Source organism: Puntigrus tetrazona, chromosome 9 (genome assembly GCF_018831695.1).
Source record: "Puntigrus tetrazona isolate hp1 chromosome 9, ASM1883169v1, whole genome shotgun sequence".
In the NCBI taxonomy this organism is placed as follows: domain Eukaryota; kingdom Metazoa; phylum Chordata; class Actinopteri; order Cypriniformes; family Cyprinidae; genus Puntigrus; species Puntigrus tetrazona.
The window spans coordinates 15831426-15846280 of NC_056707.1; the positions used below are offsets into that span (position 1 = coordinate 15831426).

The 14855-nt window shown below is 39.3% G+C and overlaps 1 protein-coding gene across 5 annotated transcripts in view; it reads right to left on the reverse strand.

The window, feature by feature from the left end:
- Positions 1-3113: 3113 nt before the first annotated feature.
- Positions 3114-14855, reverse strand: part of satb2 (SATB homeobox 2) — a 41559-nt gene continuing 29817 nt past the window's right edge. For 3 of the 5 annotated variants that reach the window (XM_043249428.1, XM_043249429.1, XM_043249425.1), the window contains 3 exons: positions 12928-13122; positions 12658-12687; positions 3114-7792 (listed from right to left, as the gene is read on the reverse strand). In XM_043249428.1, coding sequence (XP_043105363.1) covers positions 7169-7792; positions 12658-12687; positions 12928-13122 — 849 coding nt within the window. In that variant the 3' untranslated portion in view covers positions 3114-7168. The remainder of the gene's footprint in view (positions 7793-12657; positions 12688-12927; positions 13123-14855) is intronic. The other 2 variants (XM_043249426.1, XM_043249427.1) reach the window with 2 other exon arrangements.

Here is a 14855-nt window from a genome sequence, read left to right on the forward strand (position 1 = left end):
CCAACGGGAGACCACAGGTGTGTGTTTGCGCTTCACCCCGCTGAATTCTGGGTAATAACAGGCATTGATGCACCTGCGTCCTGTGCCGCCCCCTCTCTCTCACCTCTAATGGCCCCTAATCACGGTGCCATCAGGCCCTAATACCCTAGCAGCAGTGCCCTGGCAGCTGCCCCCTCTCCCCTGGCAGAGAGCTGTCAATCTCAGTTTATCTGTTCTCTGTCCATCACTCTCCATTCTGTGTCTAACCGCTCAGTTCTCATCTAAGACAAACAACATCAAAAGTCCATAAATCTCCAGAGCCCAACCGAGGCTAGATGTGTATTTGATGTCATGCAATCCCAAAGTGTTGCAAAACATTGTTTTCCAGGATGTTTTTGTCACTTAATCAGGAAAAACGAGTCCCTGGCACCATTTAAAAAGCATTAACGAGGGCTGATACAACAAACAGAATCAAAGTATTTGTCAAAAAGGCCACACACAGACCTGCTCGCAGACACATTGATGTAAACACAAAGCAACATAGGGAAACCGCATACAGCCACGACCTCACAGCTCTCCGTCACATGGAGTGCGACATCTAAACCTTTCCCACAGAAACAATGATGCCTTTTATTGTGTCCGCTTAAAACCCTTGGCCACATGGGCCCCTTGAGTTTCCTCACACGCACTTCTTCTGTGGTTTGATAATTACAAACAGACAGCACAGTGTTAGAAATTTTAGATGGTGCTTTGTCGGGCCAGTATTTATTCAGCGGTGCGTGCTTCGCTCATGCCCAAGTGATGCCCACTTACTCAGAGGCCCTGACCTGATTATCAAATCCACCTGTCAAACTGAAGAAGTTACTGTGATTCCTCCAATCAGAGGTTTTATGAGTGTTCTGTTGATGAGGTTTCATAGACATTCATCTTAATATTTTTCATTTGTTACAGATATTTCATTGTGTATCTATGTGGCTTCATCAGTTATAGATTGACCCTCTCACAGCTTATTCTATCCAATAATCACCTTCTTAAATGGGTAGAGACCATTAGACAAACATGCAAAGTGATTGCTCAAACCACTTTTTGACCTTTTTTTGTGTTTGTTCTTTATAAAGATCATACTTTCCTTTATGAAAATTTACCCTGGTTTTGCTACTAATTTAACCATCGTAATTGTAGTAAAACTGTGGTTATACAAATTGTAATCAATACATTAAAAAAAATAATTGTTACTACACTTTTATTGTAATAACTTTATTATTACTTACTTTTTTTTTTAAATTTCACAGACAAATGCAAATATGTAAATATATTTGTACAATATAATTGTCACAATAATAATACATTACAATAAATCATCAGGTCTTGAATTTTTACACCAATCACAAAAATATTACAATCAGAAGGGATGTATGCTTTATGTCTTACTATATCTTACTATTCATTGTGCACATATTTTATAGCGTTTTTCAAATTCAAATATTATAATAATAATAATAATAATAATAATAATAATAATAATAATAATAATAATAATTTGTGGGTTGCACATGATGTAATATCTTTTTTTAAGGGCTTGATTCCCATAATAACCTAATAATGGCTATAGCATTCTTTCGACCTGAGGGATGAAGTATTCGTGGACTCCAATGTTTATGCAAATAATTTCAAAGAGGAGGTGCTTGGATTTATTTTTGCATGCTTTTTGCATGCTTTTACACCTGTAAGGCTGCACTTTACATTCTTTTGATTTGGCATTGGATGATATCTATGCAGTTATAGAACCATGTCATACTGATATGTCATAAAGAATGCACACAGACGGCCATTAAAATGGTTTGTACAGAGTTTAGTGTACGTCAGAGAGGAAGAGACAGAGAATGAATGAGCAGAGAAAGAGAGAGAGAGAGATCCAGGTCGCCAAAGCTATCAGCTGGGACTAAAACTCATCAGCCAGAAAACAAACTGGGCCACACATCCCTCTCTGGGTGGTCTGGCTCCACTGCACTCATAGAATGAGCACTGACTCTCTTCCAGCGGATGCAACTGCAAATCCTGCCAGGGACCATGGGTTTATAGCTACACCCCTCCAGCTCCTGACGCTCTCTCTGCGACCGAAAAATCCTCTGGCTAATGACATACAGGCCCGGACCTGGAGGGGGAGAAAGGGTTAAAGCAAACCAATTGAGCGAATAATAAGTTCAATTTAGGAGATTGGAGGGCTGGTGTGGAATGAAAACCAGAGGACACCACTGCAAGCTGTTCTAGAGAGAAGGGGAAACATGGAAAGGAGGGAAGCCTGGCAGGTGGCCAGAGAAAGGACTCTGAGTTCAGCAGTGGCTTTAGTAGCGAGGGCTACGTGCGGTCAAGGGACTGATGGGGTTTCACATAATTAAAGCAATTCTTATCTTTGCACAGAATAATAAATGATAACAAAAATTGTCATATATGCTGAGGCAATTTAGCAGAGTTAACGGCAGTGGAAGTTTATCACTTGTATGCAAATGTGCATTTCATAACCCACAATAGGCCCAAGAGAGCACACAATGGAATGAATGCAAAGAAGCCTGCAGCAATCAGGTTGTAAAATGCAATAAGGCGTGGAATTATTGATGCAGGAAACTTTTCCTCAGTGTAGTTCTTGTTTATTGTGTCGAAATGAAAGTCAGGTTTGTTTTCAGTTGGGACAAAATGGATATTTTGAATAATGTCCGATTCGAAAGAATTTACTTATGCAAGTCTGATTTATAGAGACACTCCAGATAGACATCGGAGCAATATGCTTGAATATTTTTCATTACTCACCAGATTGCAGTATCAAGTGATTTATTTATTCAAATTCTCCTAAATGGATAAGCATGAAATGCTACGTTGTCATTTCCAGTAACATTTTTTCCTATTATGGTTTGTTTGATTACTTTAATGTACAAGTGAAACTGTATTTTGTTTCTTTCCACTCATTTGTCTCCACTTCTAATCCCTCTGCTCAATACAACATAGCATTGTGCATTAGTCACTGCTTTCTTTTAACTTCTGTGACCGTAATGTGGACTAAGGATAAAGTGATTTGACTTGCAGACCACCCAGTTTAGTCAACAGTCTGCAGGTAGAACAAACCCACACGCAATAGGTCCATTTCCTTGAATGCACTTTATTTAAACAACAGCATTTGAAAAACAAAATCAAAAAACAAAACATTGTCATACAAACAAAGAAGCCAAATGATGCACATAAGTTAATTATCACTTAGTGATAATGACAATGCATTCGATTGACAAGGAAAGTACCAATTCAGGAGTGGCAATCCTGATTCACATTGTAGGCGTTTATGAGTACAAAAATGATGAAAACTGATGAAAATTATGAGATCATCTAATTTTGTCATCTCCAAAGCAAGAACTGGAGCATTGTGCTTAGTTCAGAGGCACTGTATGAAAAACAAAAGCATTAGCAAGACGAGCAAGAACATCTTTTCTCAGAAATTTATGGGGTATTGAAAATGATTATGATCCTTTACTTTTTGTTTTATTTTGTTTGGGACATTCTTGTGTACCTGTAAATTTCATATTAAAGCGATAAATTATAAACACTTCAGGTCGTCCTAATCAAAATCCTCTAAATAGTGTGTGTACGTACAAGAAAGTGGCCTTCAGTTTTTCCATTCAAAACACTGAAAGTCAACCTAAAGTGATAGTGGCTTTGTAGACGACCAGATACCAAACAAATGAGTCAAACTAAGCCTTTGTCTTAACCGCAGCACTTCTCAGACATGCCTCTCCAGGAGTCTGCTGCTTCTCAAGGAACTAGCCTTTCCACAAGGAGACATGATCACCTCCACTTAACCTCGACACCACAGCATGGGATGACAACGATTACTTTCCCGCCTGGTGAACGAGAAAATGAGGGAACAGAGAGGATAGTAGAGAGAACTGAAAAGACAGAATGAAAATGAAAGACATGGATAATTGGGCAGTGACCTTGACCTAGTGCTCATCAGGGACTCTTGGAATCTTCTTTGTTTTCTCCTCGACGTCACTCTCGCCACTAACTCTGACAAAGACGGAGAGGAGGAGGTGATGGAAGAGAAGAAGCGCGTGGTTGTTCGCTCCCGCTGAGTGGTAAGCCACCCCCATGGTAGGTTAAACACCAGTCTAGGACACACAGACACATGCGTGCACATGCTTGCATCATTTATGAGGGTAATTTGGGAGGTGTATAGGGACGGACTCATCAGAAGTGCTTGTCTCCAGCTGATCTAAACTCGGCGGGGTGGCGGGATTTGGAGAAGATGCTTAGAGTTTAACGAAAGAGGCGGTGCAGGCCTCCAAAATGGGCAGATGATTGACAGGTTTAAGTAAGGTGTAGATCAAGGAGGCAATCACTACCATGTTATTAAAGACCTTTTGCAAAGCCTGCAGGTATCCAGGATTTTATAGTGTATCTCGTCATTCAGCAGCTCTTTCCCATTATCAAATGCAATTTCTAACATTTAAAGATGATGGGTAAATGTAACTAACCTTAAATGAGTAGCAAGAGGGTGGAATAACCTAAAAGACTGTAGACTGTTGCCAGTTATCATGGAGAAAAATCACATAATCACAGATTCTCAGGCTGTTTACAGTAATTTAAGATTTTAGGGGAGCAACGATGAAAGACAGGGAGGTGCGTCAGGTCTGTATAATCACCTATGATTGACCATAAAGTTCAGATTTGGGTAAATGCAGGACAGCAAGCAATCAAGCAAACAGAGAGTGAAATTGAAATGAGCAGATGATGATGCAGATGGCTGAATTGGACAGAAAATGGTTCAGAAGAATTTAATCTCTCTAGAGAGGTGAACAGCAGAGAAGCACATCATAGTCTAAAGTTGTCAACAGTTAGTAGGTGTAAAGCACAACAGGCTATTTTGCCACCTGCACATCTTATTAGAGAGCTCTAGTTCTTGATGCTTTGGCTGGTCTTTATTGAATATTTGTTGGAAATGTAGTGTGGTCACAGAGAAACCATAACCAGGTACAAATGATTGATTTACTAGAGAACAACTTCTCAAGGTTGTATACCTTGTAATTGGAATGCCATCTTCTATACCTTCTGAGAAAAATATATGTGTATCCCCGTTTTAAATCAATGTTCTGTTGGAATGGATTAGTCATAGGCATGTGCAGGTGTGGACACTGTGCCTATGTGAAAGATTCAGGATGCTCAAAGGAATTGCAAGAACCACATCAGCATTTTGCACATTAAAGATTCTAAATAAAACATTTTTCCATTTTTAGTAGACAAAACATGGACATAGACCACAATTATCACTCGTTTGAAACAAAAATAGTTTAAGGGTTAGCATAAGGTTAACAACATTTTGTCTATTATCTGTGAAAGAGCAAGTAGCAGCTGATTCTCAAAAACAAATCAGAACCCTGGATCCAAGTGTTGCCACGGTGTCATGGATGATTTGCAACAGGTGGCCATGTTGCCTCAAGTTATGCTGATCAAAGTTTCAATCAGAATGCAGAGTCCATGCTTGCTGAGTTCTGATTGGCTCAAAAGAAGGATTGTCATCGTATACACAAAAAGATCATATAAATTCCAATGATTCCTCTTATTTCTATTGTTTTAATATTCAACACCTCATCTGCCAAGTGCTGTTCTCTTTGGAAAAGTACATAATGCTGATAGAATTGGCAGTACATATCACATGATTGACTCAGTAACTTCAGTAACTGCTTCCAATTCGTTCCTCTCTGTTTTGGCAGTGTTTCTTTCTTTCACAACGTCTCTCATTACCAAAACATCTGCTGCAAGCCAAAAGCTGATATTAGACCATGAAAATAGAACTAAAAATAACAGCAAGAACAACCATAATAACAATAATAACAATAACAACAATAATAATTGAGGGTGAAGATAGCAATAAATAGTGCTGTGGAGTTGGGTGTGGGTGAGTGTGGTCAAATCAGGACATTGTGGGCATCAGTCAGTAAAAGAGAAAGCTGTGGGAGGTGACGGAAGAGAGAAGAACTACCGCACTTCCACGCAAGCGCAGTTGCTGGAAATGCTTTGCTCTTCTCCACTAGGCCAGAGGCAGATGCAATTAGACTGCACCCTCACCAGTGTCCTTCTGTCCATAGCAGTCAGTCCTCCCGCCAATTATGTTTTATTCTCACTGTCTTTTAAGTGTAGAGAGAGCAAACCTGCAATGAAACCTACAATCTAAACATATCTGTATAAAGCAAACCTTCAATCACTGGACAGGACTGATGGATTGGGATGTTGTGCACAGTCTGTATTGGGTGTGCATGGGTGGTGGGGGTAAAAGAGTGATTTCTTGAACCATGTGGGACTGCTTGGAATGACGCTTGTGGCTGGTTGTGGGAAGGATGGCGTGGTCTTCAAAAGCGCCACTGGGCTAACTGTGGACCTTTCAGCACACCACATGTGTTTATAGTAGGGTTCCTGGGCTGGGCTTATGTGTACACCCAAGATCTCATCTGTACCTCCAACCCAACCAACCGCTTTAGCAGTCAAGCACAGCCCTCAGTTGGCGACCACCAGAATGCCCCATCATGGAGGGGAAGATGAGGACAGCTACAGCCGCCCACTAGGCTCCCTGATTGGACAGGAGTGAAGTTGTTGGTGTCCCATAGGAGATCATTGGCTCATCTAAAGCACTGTCCCTGCCATTTTAGCCCTGCAGAGATAAAGAGGGGGCATGGATAGTGGTATTTTGAGAGAGACCCCCTGCTCTCAGATTAGAAATGAAACACTTAGTGAAAGACTGGCCTTCTTGACATTCTTAGCATGCACATTTGAATGCTTGTGACATGTTGGGGTTGTGGCAGCTATCTTGCCTAAAATTGATGAGTTACATCTAGAAAATGAATGCTTCCCAGCCAACCAAATTCCCTCCTTTGTAGCACGCCATAGGGACTGCTTCCTTACCATGCTATCCCTGTAAGTAACTTGTGAGGTATGAGGCCGGGAGTAGATCACAACTCATCTTTCTACACCATATCACCTTAATCAAAATGCAGATCTTGTCTAGTTTGGTTTGCCTTCTACAGGTCCTCAGAGGACACTGTGTCTTTGTCAGTAAGTTTCTAAGCTGTCTCTCCTCCACTACAGAATAGTTATAAGTGCTCACTCCTTGCCTTTCCCCACTGACAGTATAGTCTTTGTTGAGACTGTTTTATCTCTGATATTCTGCTTGATCTCGAGGACTTGGAGATGAACCACAAGGGGGCAGGGAGCTGGGTCTGGCTGATCCCAGAGGCAGGCCTTTGTCTTTATTCTCATCCTGGCCTGAAGAAACAGCTGGAGTTGAGATTGAGTTGACTGCTCCAGCTGGTGCGCTTTCATGCCCACTGTAGATCTCCTCGTGGCCATCTTCACTGGATTCCGCATCCTCCGAACTGGAGAGCAGCTCCTCATCACGATATTCGGCTACGTCGACACCGCCTCCCTCAGATCCTAGCTCTTTCAGTCGGCCATGATGCTTCACGTGATAACGCTGGTTCTGGAAGAACTTAACAATGGTGTGTTTGGGCAGATCTAGTTGAGCTGAAAGGGTGTGGATTGCTTCCTGGTCAGGGTAGAGGCCCACATCTTGAATGAAGCTCTGTAAGATGCCTAGAGCCTCCAGAGAGATCTTGGTGCGGGAGCGAGGTTTTTTTGTGACGTTGCCAACTCCTCCACTGTTGCCTGAACCAGCAATAGCCTGGGGGTTATCTTCGGCTCCAGAACTGGGAACAGGTTCTTCTCGGATGGGAGAGTGGTCCTTTAGTGGCTGCATGGGTTGTCTGTGAAGTGCCTGCTGGGAAAGTTTAAGAGTTAATAGTTGGTCCAGAGTGATCTCTTACCTAAAATTATAAACAAGCGTCAGCAGTATGGAATAATTGAAAAACTGCTTAAAAGTTCAAAGTGTCCTTTTAATGAATGTCTCTTGGAGTTAATGTCCTCTGCACGCTTTAGTATGTGATCAACTCTGGTAAAAATCCAACCAGACTGGGCTATGATTGTTTAACTATGTATACTGTACACATAATTCCACAAGATTAAATATCTTGTCATTGCATCATGTTTTAAGACCATCAAGGCGACTAACAACATCTGAGCTGACACATAGACCACATGAAATTCAACAGAGGAAGAAGCTGAACAAATACACACCAAAACCAAAATAAATTACATCAAAAGAATCTATTATGAAGAGATGTGTTTTGAAACAACCATTTGAAGTATAGTGGCAAGTCGGTTTCATCTATCATTTTGACATGGATAAATTCCATCCCAGTTAGCACTGCTAAATTTAACAGTAAAAGTAAAGCGAAAGCACAGACAGCAAGAAATGACACTTTTGACTTTGAGTTGTAAGATTGTTTGCATATGCTATTGTCTTGTACAAACAATCATTAGCATTTTCCAAGTTAGTAGACTAAAAGAGCTACACTATTGTTTTTTATAGAGGTTCCCATACCCTCCATATGTTTCTCAATAAATCTTCCATTTCTAGTGTGGGCGCCAAAACAGAGAAGGGGGATTAGGGGGGACAGAGTATAAAACAGTGATAAAATAGGATTAGGAGTAAATAGCAGATATTTAGTGAGAGGTAAAAAGACAGATCTGGTTAGCTCTGATACAAGAGAAGGTGCAGTGTGTCACAGCTGAGCTATCGAACTCTGTGGCGCTGTCCTGCTGAGTTTATGACCAGGGTGGGGTGCCCAGTGCCTCCACACTGGAATGCTAAGCTATAAATCTGCGGTGCATTAAAATTAAAGGACCTACATAAAGATAATAGTCATGCGCCTCTCTCTCTCTGTCTCTCTCCTGCTCTCTCTATTCCCTAAATAATAACAGGGTATTTTTTAAATAATATTGAGGGCAGGCCAGACCATGAAATTGCTCCGATTTCACTTGTGGGGGCTGTTTTGGGCTGGTGCTTTACAGGAAGTGTGTAGGTTTGTTCTTTTTCTTCTCTGTTTCTCCATAATGTATTACTTTCCATGTCTCAGAGAAACAAACAGAGGCCACAAAAAAGGACGAGAAAAAGAAATGTCAAAGAAGTTTGAAGATGGTGAATAATTAGATTGACCACACGGCATAACAGTGCAAAATACCCGTTAGCTTAGCTTAAGAGACCACACACACATTCACAAACTCATTCATCCTGTATATGTTTGCTTATTGTGTATATTATTTTATGAAATTCTGGGAACAATTTAGGTGTGTTCCAAAGACATATATACAGTACACTATAAAATGCACAACACAAACATTAAATGATGACGTTGAGCATTTACATATCATTGTTTTGGCATCCTATCAGATGTTTTCCTCCAGCAACCCATTCAGAGTAAAGAGTCTAAGATGCCTGTTCTTGTGCTCTAATGGTGGACGCTAATGAAGAGCTTTTCTGCCAAGCCAGAGGAGTGACTCCATTTCAAAACCCTGCTTTAGCTATAAAGCCAACCTCCGATTTCCTCCACCATCCAATTCATTCACCTACTCAGTTCTTAAACAACGTCTTCTCAACCACAGAAGTCACATTTGGACACAGGACCATTTTTCCCTGCCCGCCTTTCTTTTTTCAATATTCATCTCCATTACTTCCTTCTTTTCTAATTCCAAGCTGGGACGGGTCTGTGAGTTCACTGCAGTAAGAAAATGTGTCTTTTACCCCTTTAAACACAAATCAAGGCAAATTATGGTGAAGAAGTATGAAAGAATTATAGAACATAAAAAATTTAGTTGATTCTTAATGAGGACTGGCCCTCGTGGGGACAGAGGCAGGATTGGGGGGGGTGGGGGGTGGCTACGTTGCCACTGGAGACGCCATTAACAGGCAGATAAATATGTAATGATGAGAAAGACACTTTCCTGTTGGTTTGCTTGTGCATGACTTCACCTTCTCCAATTATCATGTGCATCATAATTTTTCTTTGCCACAGTGCAATACCTCAGGAATGGGTGAGTCATGTGTGTGTGTGTGTGTGTGTGTGTGTGTGTGTGTCTTCATATTTGTTTCAGAATGCATAGTTTAGGCAATCCACAAAATTAAAAGAAATGTACCCACGCATTAGTCACTATTCCTAGTAAGGAAGCCTGTTATTGCCTCAGAAAAAAAATTTAATTAAATTTTATCCCAAAATTGTCATTTTTAGTAAATGTGACATCTAACTGTGCAACTTTATATTGCACAATTGTGAATTTAGTTTTTATATTTGTAAACTTTTGCTTACAATTATTGTACTCCTTTTACCCCAGCACTCAATCGGGGTCCCAATCCACATGGCAGGGTCTAAAGGGCACTCCAGTGCACACTGCAGCATCCAATTTAGCAAAAACAAAGGAGAAATTATTCATAAGAAATGTCTTGCCAAATGAGCAAAGGGAGGCACTTAAGACCATACACACGCATTGCAGAAACTGTGCAAAGACGACATGGGACAGGGTCAGTCATCTAGAGTGCGTTAGTGTGAGTGTATCCCTAAGGTGGAGCGAGCACCCAGGGACTCACTTGGACATGTCATGGAGTGGTTAAAACTATTTTTTTTTTTAAAAAAAGACAAAAAAATTACACAAAGCGGTGAAATGATTTATCAAAGTTACAAGATTGCTTTTTGGAGTCACAGTTGATGATCTTATAAGGGTTGAATAAAACATTGTTAAAATCTGATGGTCACACTGAGTTGGTATTGGCTTTAATAAAACTGCATACATGTATGTGCTGCATGTGTTCATTAATTAACATGCTCATGTCTGCATAAACAGCTGGGACACATGTGCTGTGGTGGCAGGCAGGCTGGAGCCGAGGGGGCTGCTGGGTATTTTGATTTAAGGAGGGTCCCGCATTACTACTCCAAAAAAAAAAAAAAAAAGTACCAAGGACACAAATTAAAAAACAGCCACATACATGCTCATGTAGGGCATTTATGTATTTTTATTATTTTATTGTATTTTTTTATTATTTTGTTTATTATTAGACATGTTATTTAATATGCTATTTGTATTATTGTAATATATTTGTATTTTTATTATAATATAATATTTGCTATATTTAAAATTGTTTATATTATTTTAATATCATAACTAATAAATACAATAATATATGCATATATGTGCTCAGTGTTATATGAACAGAATCATGCTGTATAAATAGAATAAAATATACATATATATTCAGTCAATAAGTCTCAAAAAGCATCAAAATATTACATCACATAAAAACTATACATACATTTAAAAAGAAAAGTTAGATATATTATAATATAATATTTTAATATTAAATACTTTTGTTTCAATTAAATATAACAATATATATAAAAACATAATATGTGCCATTGATGCTATATACATAATACAAATAAATGTTATTTGTACTTAATTTTACTTTTATCAACATTTTGCTTTAGTAAATGCACTGACTATCCTAAACATGTGTTTTTATGATTAATGTTGTGCAAGAGTTCATGGTCAAAGCCAGTGTAGAGTTACTAAAGAGACTAACTGTAGTGATGTCTCTTGAGTCATTGCGCCTGTGTGTGTATGTGCATATATGTGTGTCTGTGTGTGTGTGTGTTCTCTTCCCGTAATTATTAATATCAGGGCTGTGGTGGCACTGTCTGTCAGGGTGTGTCCTAATGGGGCATTTCCTTCTGCGCCCAAAACACATAAATGAGTATATTTACACACACACACACACACACATGCTCGCCAACAGACTGTTTATTCCACTGACATAAAAGAGAAAGCAAGCAAGAGAGAAAGAGATGTAATGGGTTAAGACAGTAACAGAGAGCCACTCTGTCTCCATTTGTTAGTACTTAATCTTAATACTGCTGCTCAGCTTAAGTTAATAAATGTTAATAAACAGCAATCATTGTGAGTGAATTAAACTGCAATGCTTTACTGGCAGGGTGAGAAAGAAGAGTAGGCTAAAAGAAGGTGGAAAGCATTGATCCAAGTGTTTGTAGATTTATGTGAATGCCGTTTGTGTGTGAATGTATTTACATATCTGTATTAGTGTGTAGATGTGTGTGTGTACTGTGTATGAATGCACGTCTATGGTAATACTGGAAAAGTGTTTGTCCACAGTCTTTACTATAATGACCCTGGCTGGCATAGGGGAAAGTCCATTTAATCAGTAGCGTGTTATTTGGAATTCTGTGTGTGTGTGTGTGTGTGTGTGTGTGTCATTAAAGAGGTTGTGGTGTGCTGGGTTATTAGATGTTGGCAGGAATGCTGCATAAATGATGCCGATATTAAAACTAAAGCCTCAAAGAAGTGTACACAATGAACGCATTTATATGATCTAAAGAGAACTATGCTTAAAATATTTACGCAGAACAATTTTTTTCTCTTTCCTCTTTCCTTCAAATACACTCAGCAGTCAAATTATAAATTTTTACTTTTAACGTTAATCAGGGTTTCTTTTACAAAACACTTTAACTCTCAGAATTCAACAAATTGTTTTTAATGGACAAAGCAGAAATAAAAATAAATAAATAAATAAATAAAGTAAAATAAAATAAAATAAAATAAAATAAAATAAAACTGGACCATTTACTGGACCATTCTTGATCAGGGTCGACCTTCTTTTATTTTTCAGGGCATTTTTTGATGCTGTGTCTTTAAAGGAATAGTTCACCCAAAATAAAACTTCTCTCATCATTTACTCACCTTCCACTTGTTCCAAACATGTTTTTTCTTCTGTTGAATACAAGAGAATGTATTTTGAAGAAAGTTGGTGACCAGTTGATGGTAGCTATTGGCTTTTTTTACTTTGTATTCAACAGAAGAAACTCATACAGATTGTTCCAATAAACTCTGTGCAAATCCTTCTTTACACTTTGTTTAGAATTTCTCATTATATTACAGCCCTGCAAACATCACATTTAATAGCTTTCTTTTGCCACACATATTTGTATTCATGATGTTTCATAAACTCACCTGAGGGTCAGTGGGCAAATGCAGTACAGTGTGCAGCCGTTCACTGTGGTGATGGCGGGACTCCTCCTCATACACCAGATCCCTGTCTGTTTGTGGAAGGCTCAAAAACCTCCGGATGGTACACAGGTTCTCCCATAGAGTCCTGTTCTCCGGGCTGGGACTCTCTTTCCAGCGAAGCAGCTCACACAGCCATCCCTTGTAAAATGGATGAGAGTTGGATGATTTTCGATTTTTCCAACAATATCAGTAAATAATAACATGAGTCTTGGCTTCTTAGTGGATTACCCGCTAAAGCACCACTACAGAGTCTGACTTCTCTTTTTGGGGCATTTATGTCACTTTAACGGTACATTATAAAAAGGTAAGGAAATGATCGGCAGAATGGGACTCGCTCTTTGAATAGGTTTATTTTACGACTATAAAGTTTACTTTACAGTAAACAGCTAGCAGCACCAAGCATCACAAGTGCACCGAGAGAGCGGAGAGTGTGTGAAAGAGAGAGTGAAATGGTGGAGATTAGGAAGATTTGATTATCTCTGCTAGACTGGGCCAGTCTTTGACACCAGCTGTTGTGTGCAGCCAACCACTTCCAGCACACATTGTTAATGACCTGAGCATCTCTCTCTCTCTTTCCTTCTCCCTCAGCTCCTCCTGGCCAGCTGCAGCAGATGGGCGCGTTCAGCCGTGACCCCCCCACCCGACCCCAGACCTGTGAGACCTAACCACATCTGTCACACACTCACACACACACACACATACATTCATATATACACACACCAGCAGAGCAGCACTTTGCTGACACATCTCATACACGCAAACATGCGAAGACGCCCCTAACACATGCCTCTAGATGAGGTGGCCGCACTCGCAAGCCATGCCGCAATAACTCAGAGCTCCTCAGTAAAGCAAGCAGCAGAGACTGAATCTCTCTCAGGCTATTACATGGTAAGAATTAGGCGCAGCTGGGAGTCAGATCATATTTGACTAAATCAATTAGACCTCTTTTATCTAAATGAGACAGAGACAAACAAATGGTCCAAAAGCTTTTAAAAAAAAATCTTTATCAACACTCTGAAATGAATGCCATGATTTTCCGGTTTATGTTAAAGAATGGGATTTGTTGCTGTCCTTTGCAATAACACAGTGTGGCGGGGGTCCAAAATTAACTCTGCTTATATCTGTCAATGGCAAATGATTTGGGAAATTTTGCCATGCCATCCAAAAGAAAAGAAAAGAAAAGAAAAGAAAAGGTTTATCTTATTGAAAAAGAAAAGGATGGCAAAATGTATTATTGTTACTTTTATTATTATTTTTATGTTATTATTATATCACACACACACAGATAGATAGCAAGACATTTTTTATTTGCCCATTTAGCATTTGTCAAGTTTTAATTTAAGATAACTTACGAATATGCTAATAAAAATATTAAAAAGTAGTTATAACTGCTACATTGGCTGTTTACTTCAGTTAGAAAATATTTAAGAGTTTATTAAAGACTCAAATCTTTGACTATTACACTTCAGTGATGTATACTTTTAGTCACAATATTATGCATTCTTTATATAGTTGTCTGGGAAAAAGTGTAAGTGTAAAAGGTATGAGGAAAGAAATCAGATCAATCTATGGATCACTGGATGCACGTATGTATCACAACATAAGCCATGACTCATGGGATGGGAGAGATTGACAAAAGAACTGAAAGAGAGTGAATTCCTTTGGCAGGATCTGGAATGGTAAGAGATGAATAAATGGAAGGGATTTATCAGGCTATCTGTTGATGTTGATGTTTTTGTTTATCTACTGTAGAGACGCGCCATAATCAGATATAACAGTCTGTACATACGGACACCATTACTTCCCCTACACAGACCGAGGAAAGAATATGTAAGCTAAGTGTAATTTTAACATCTTTCAAACATAAAATA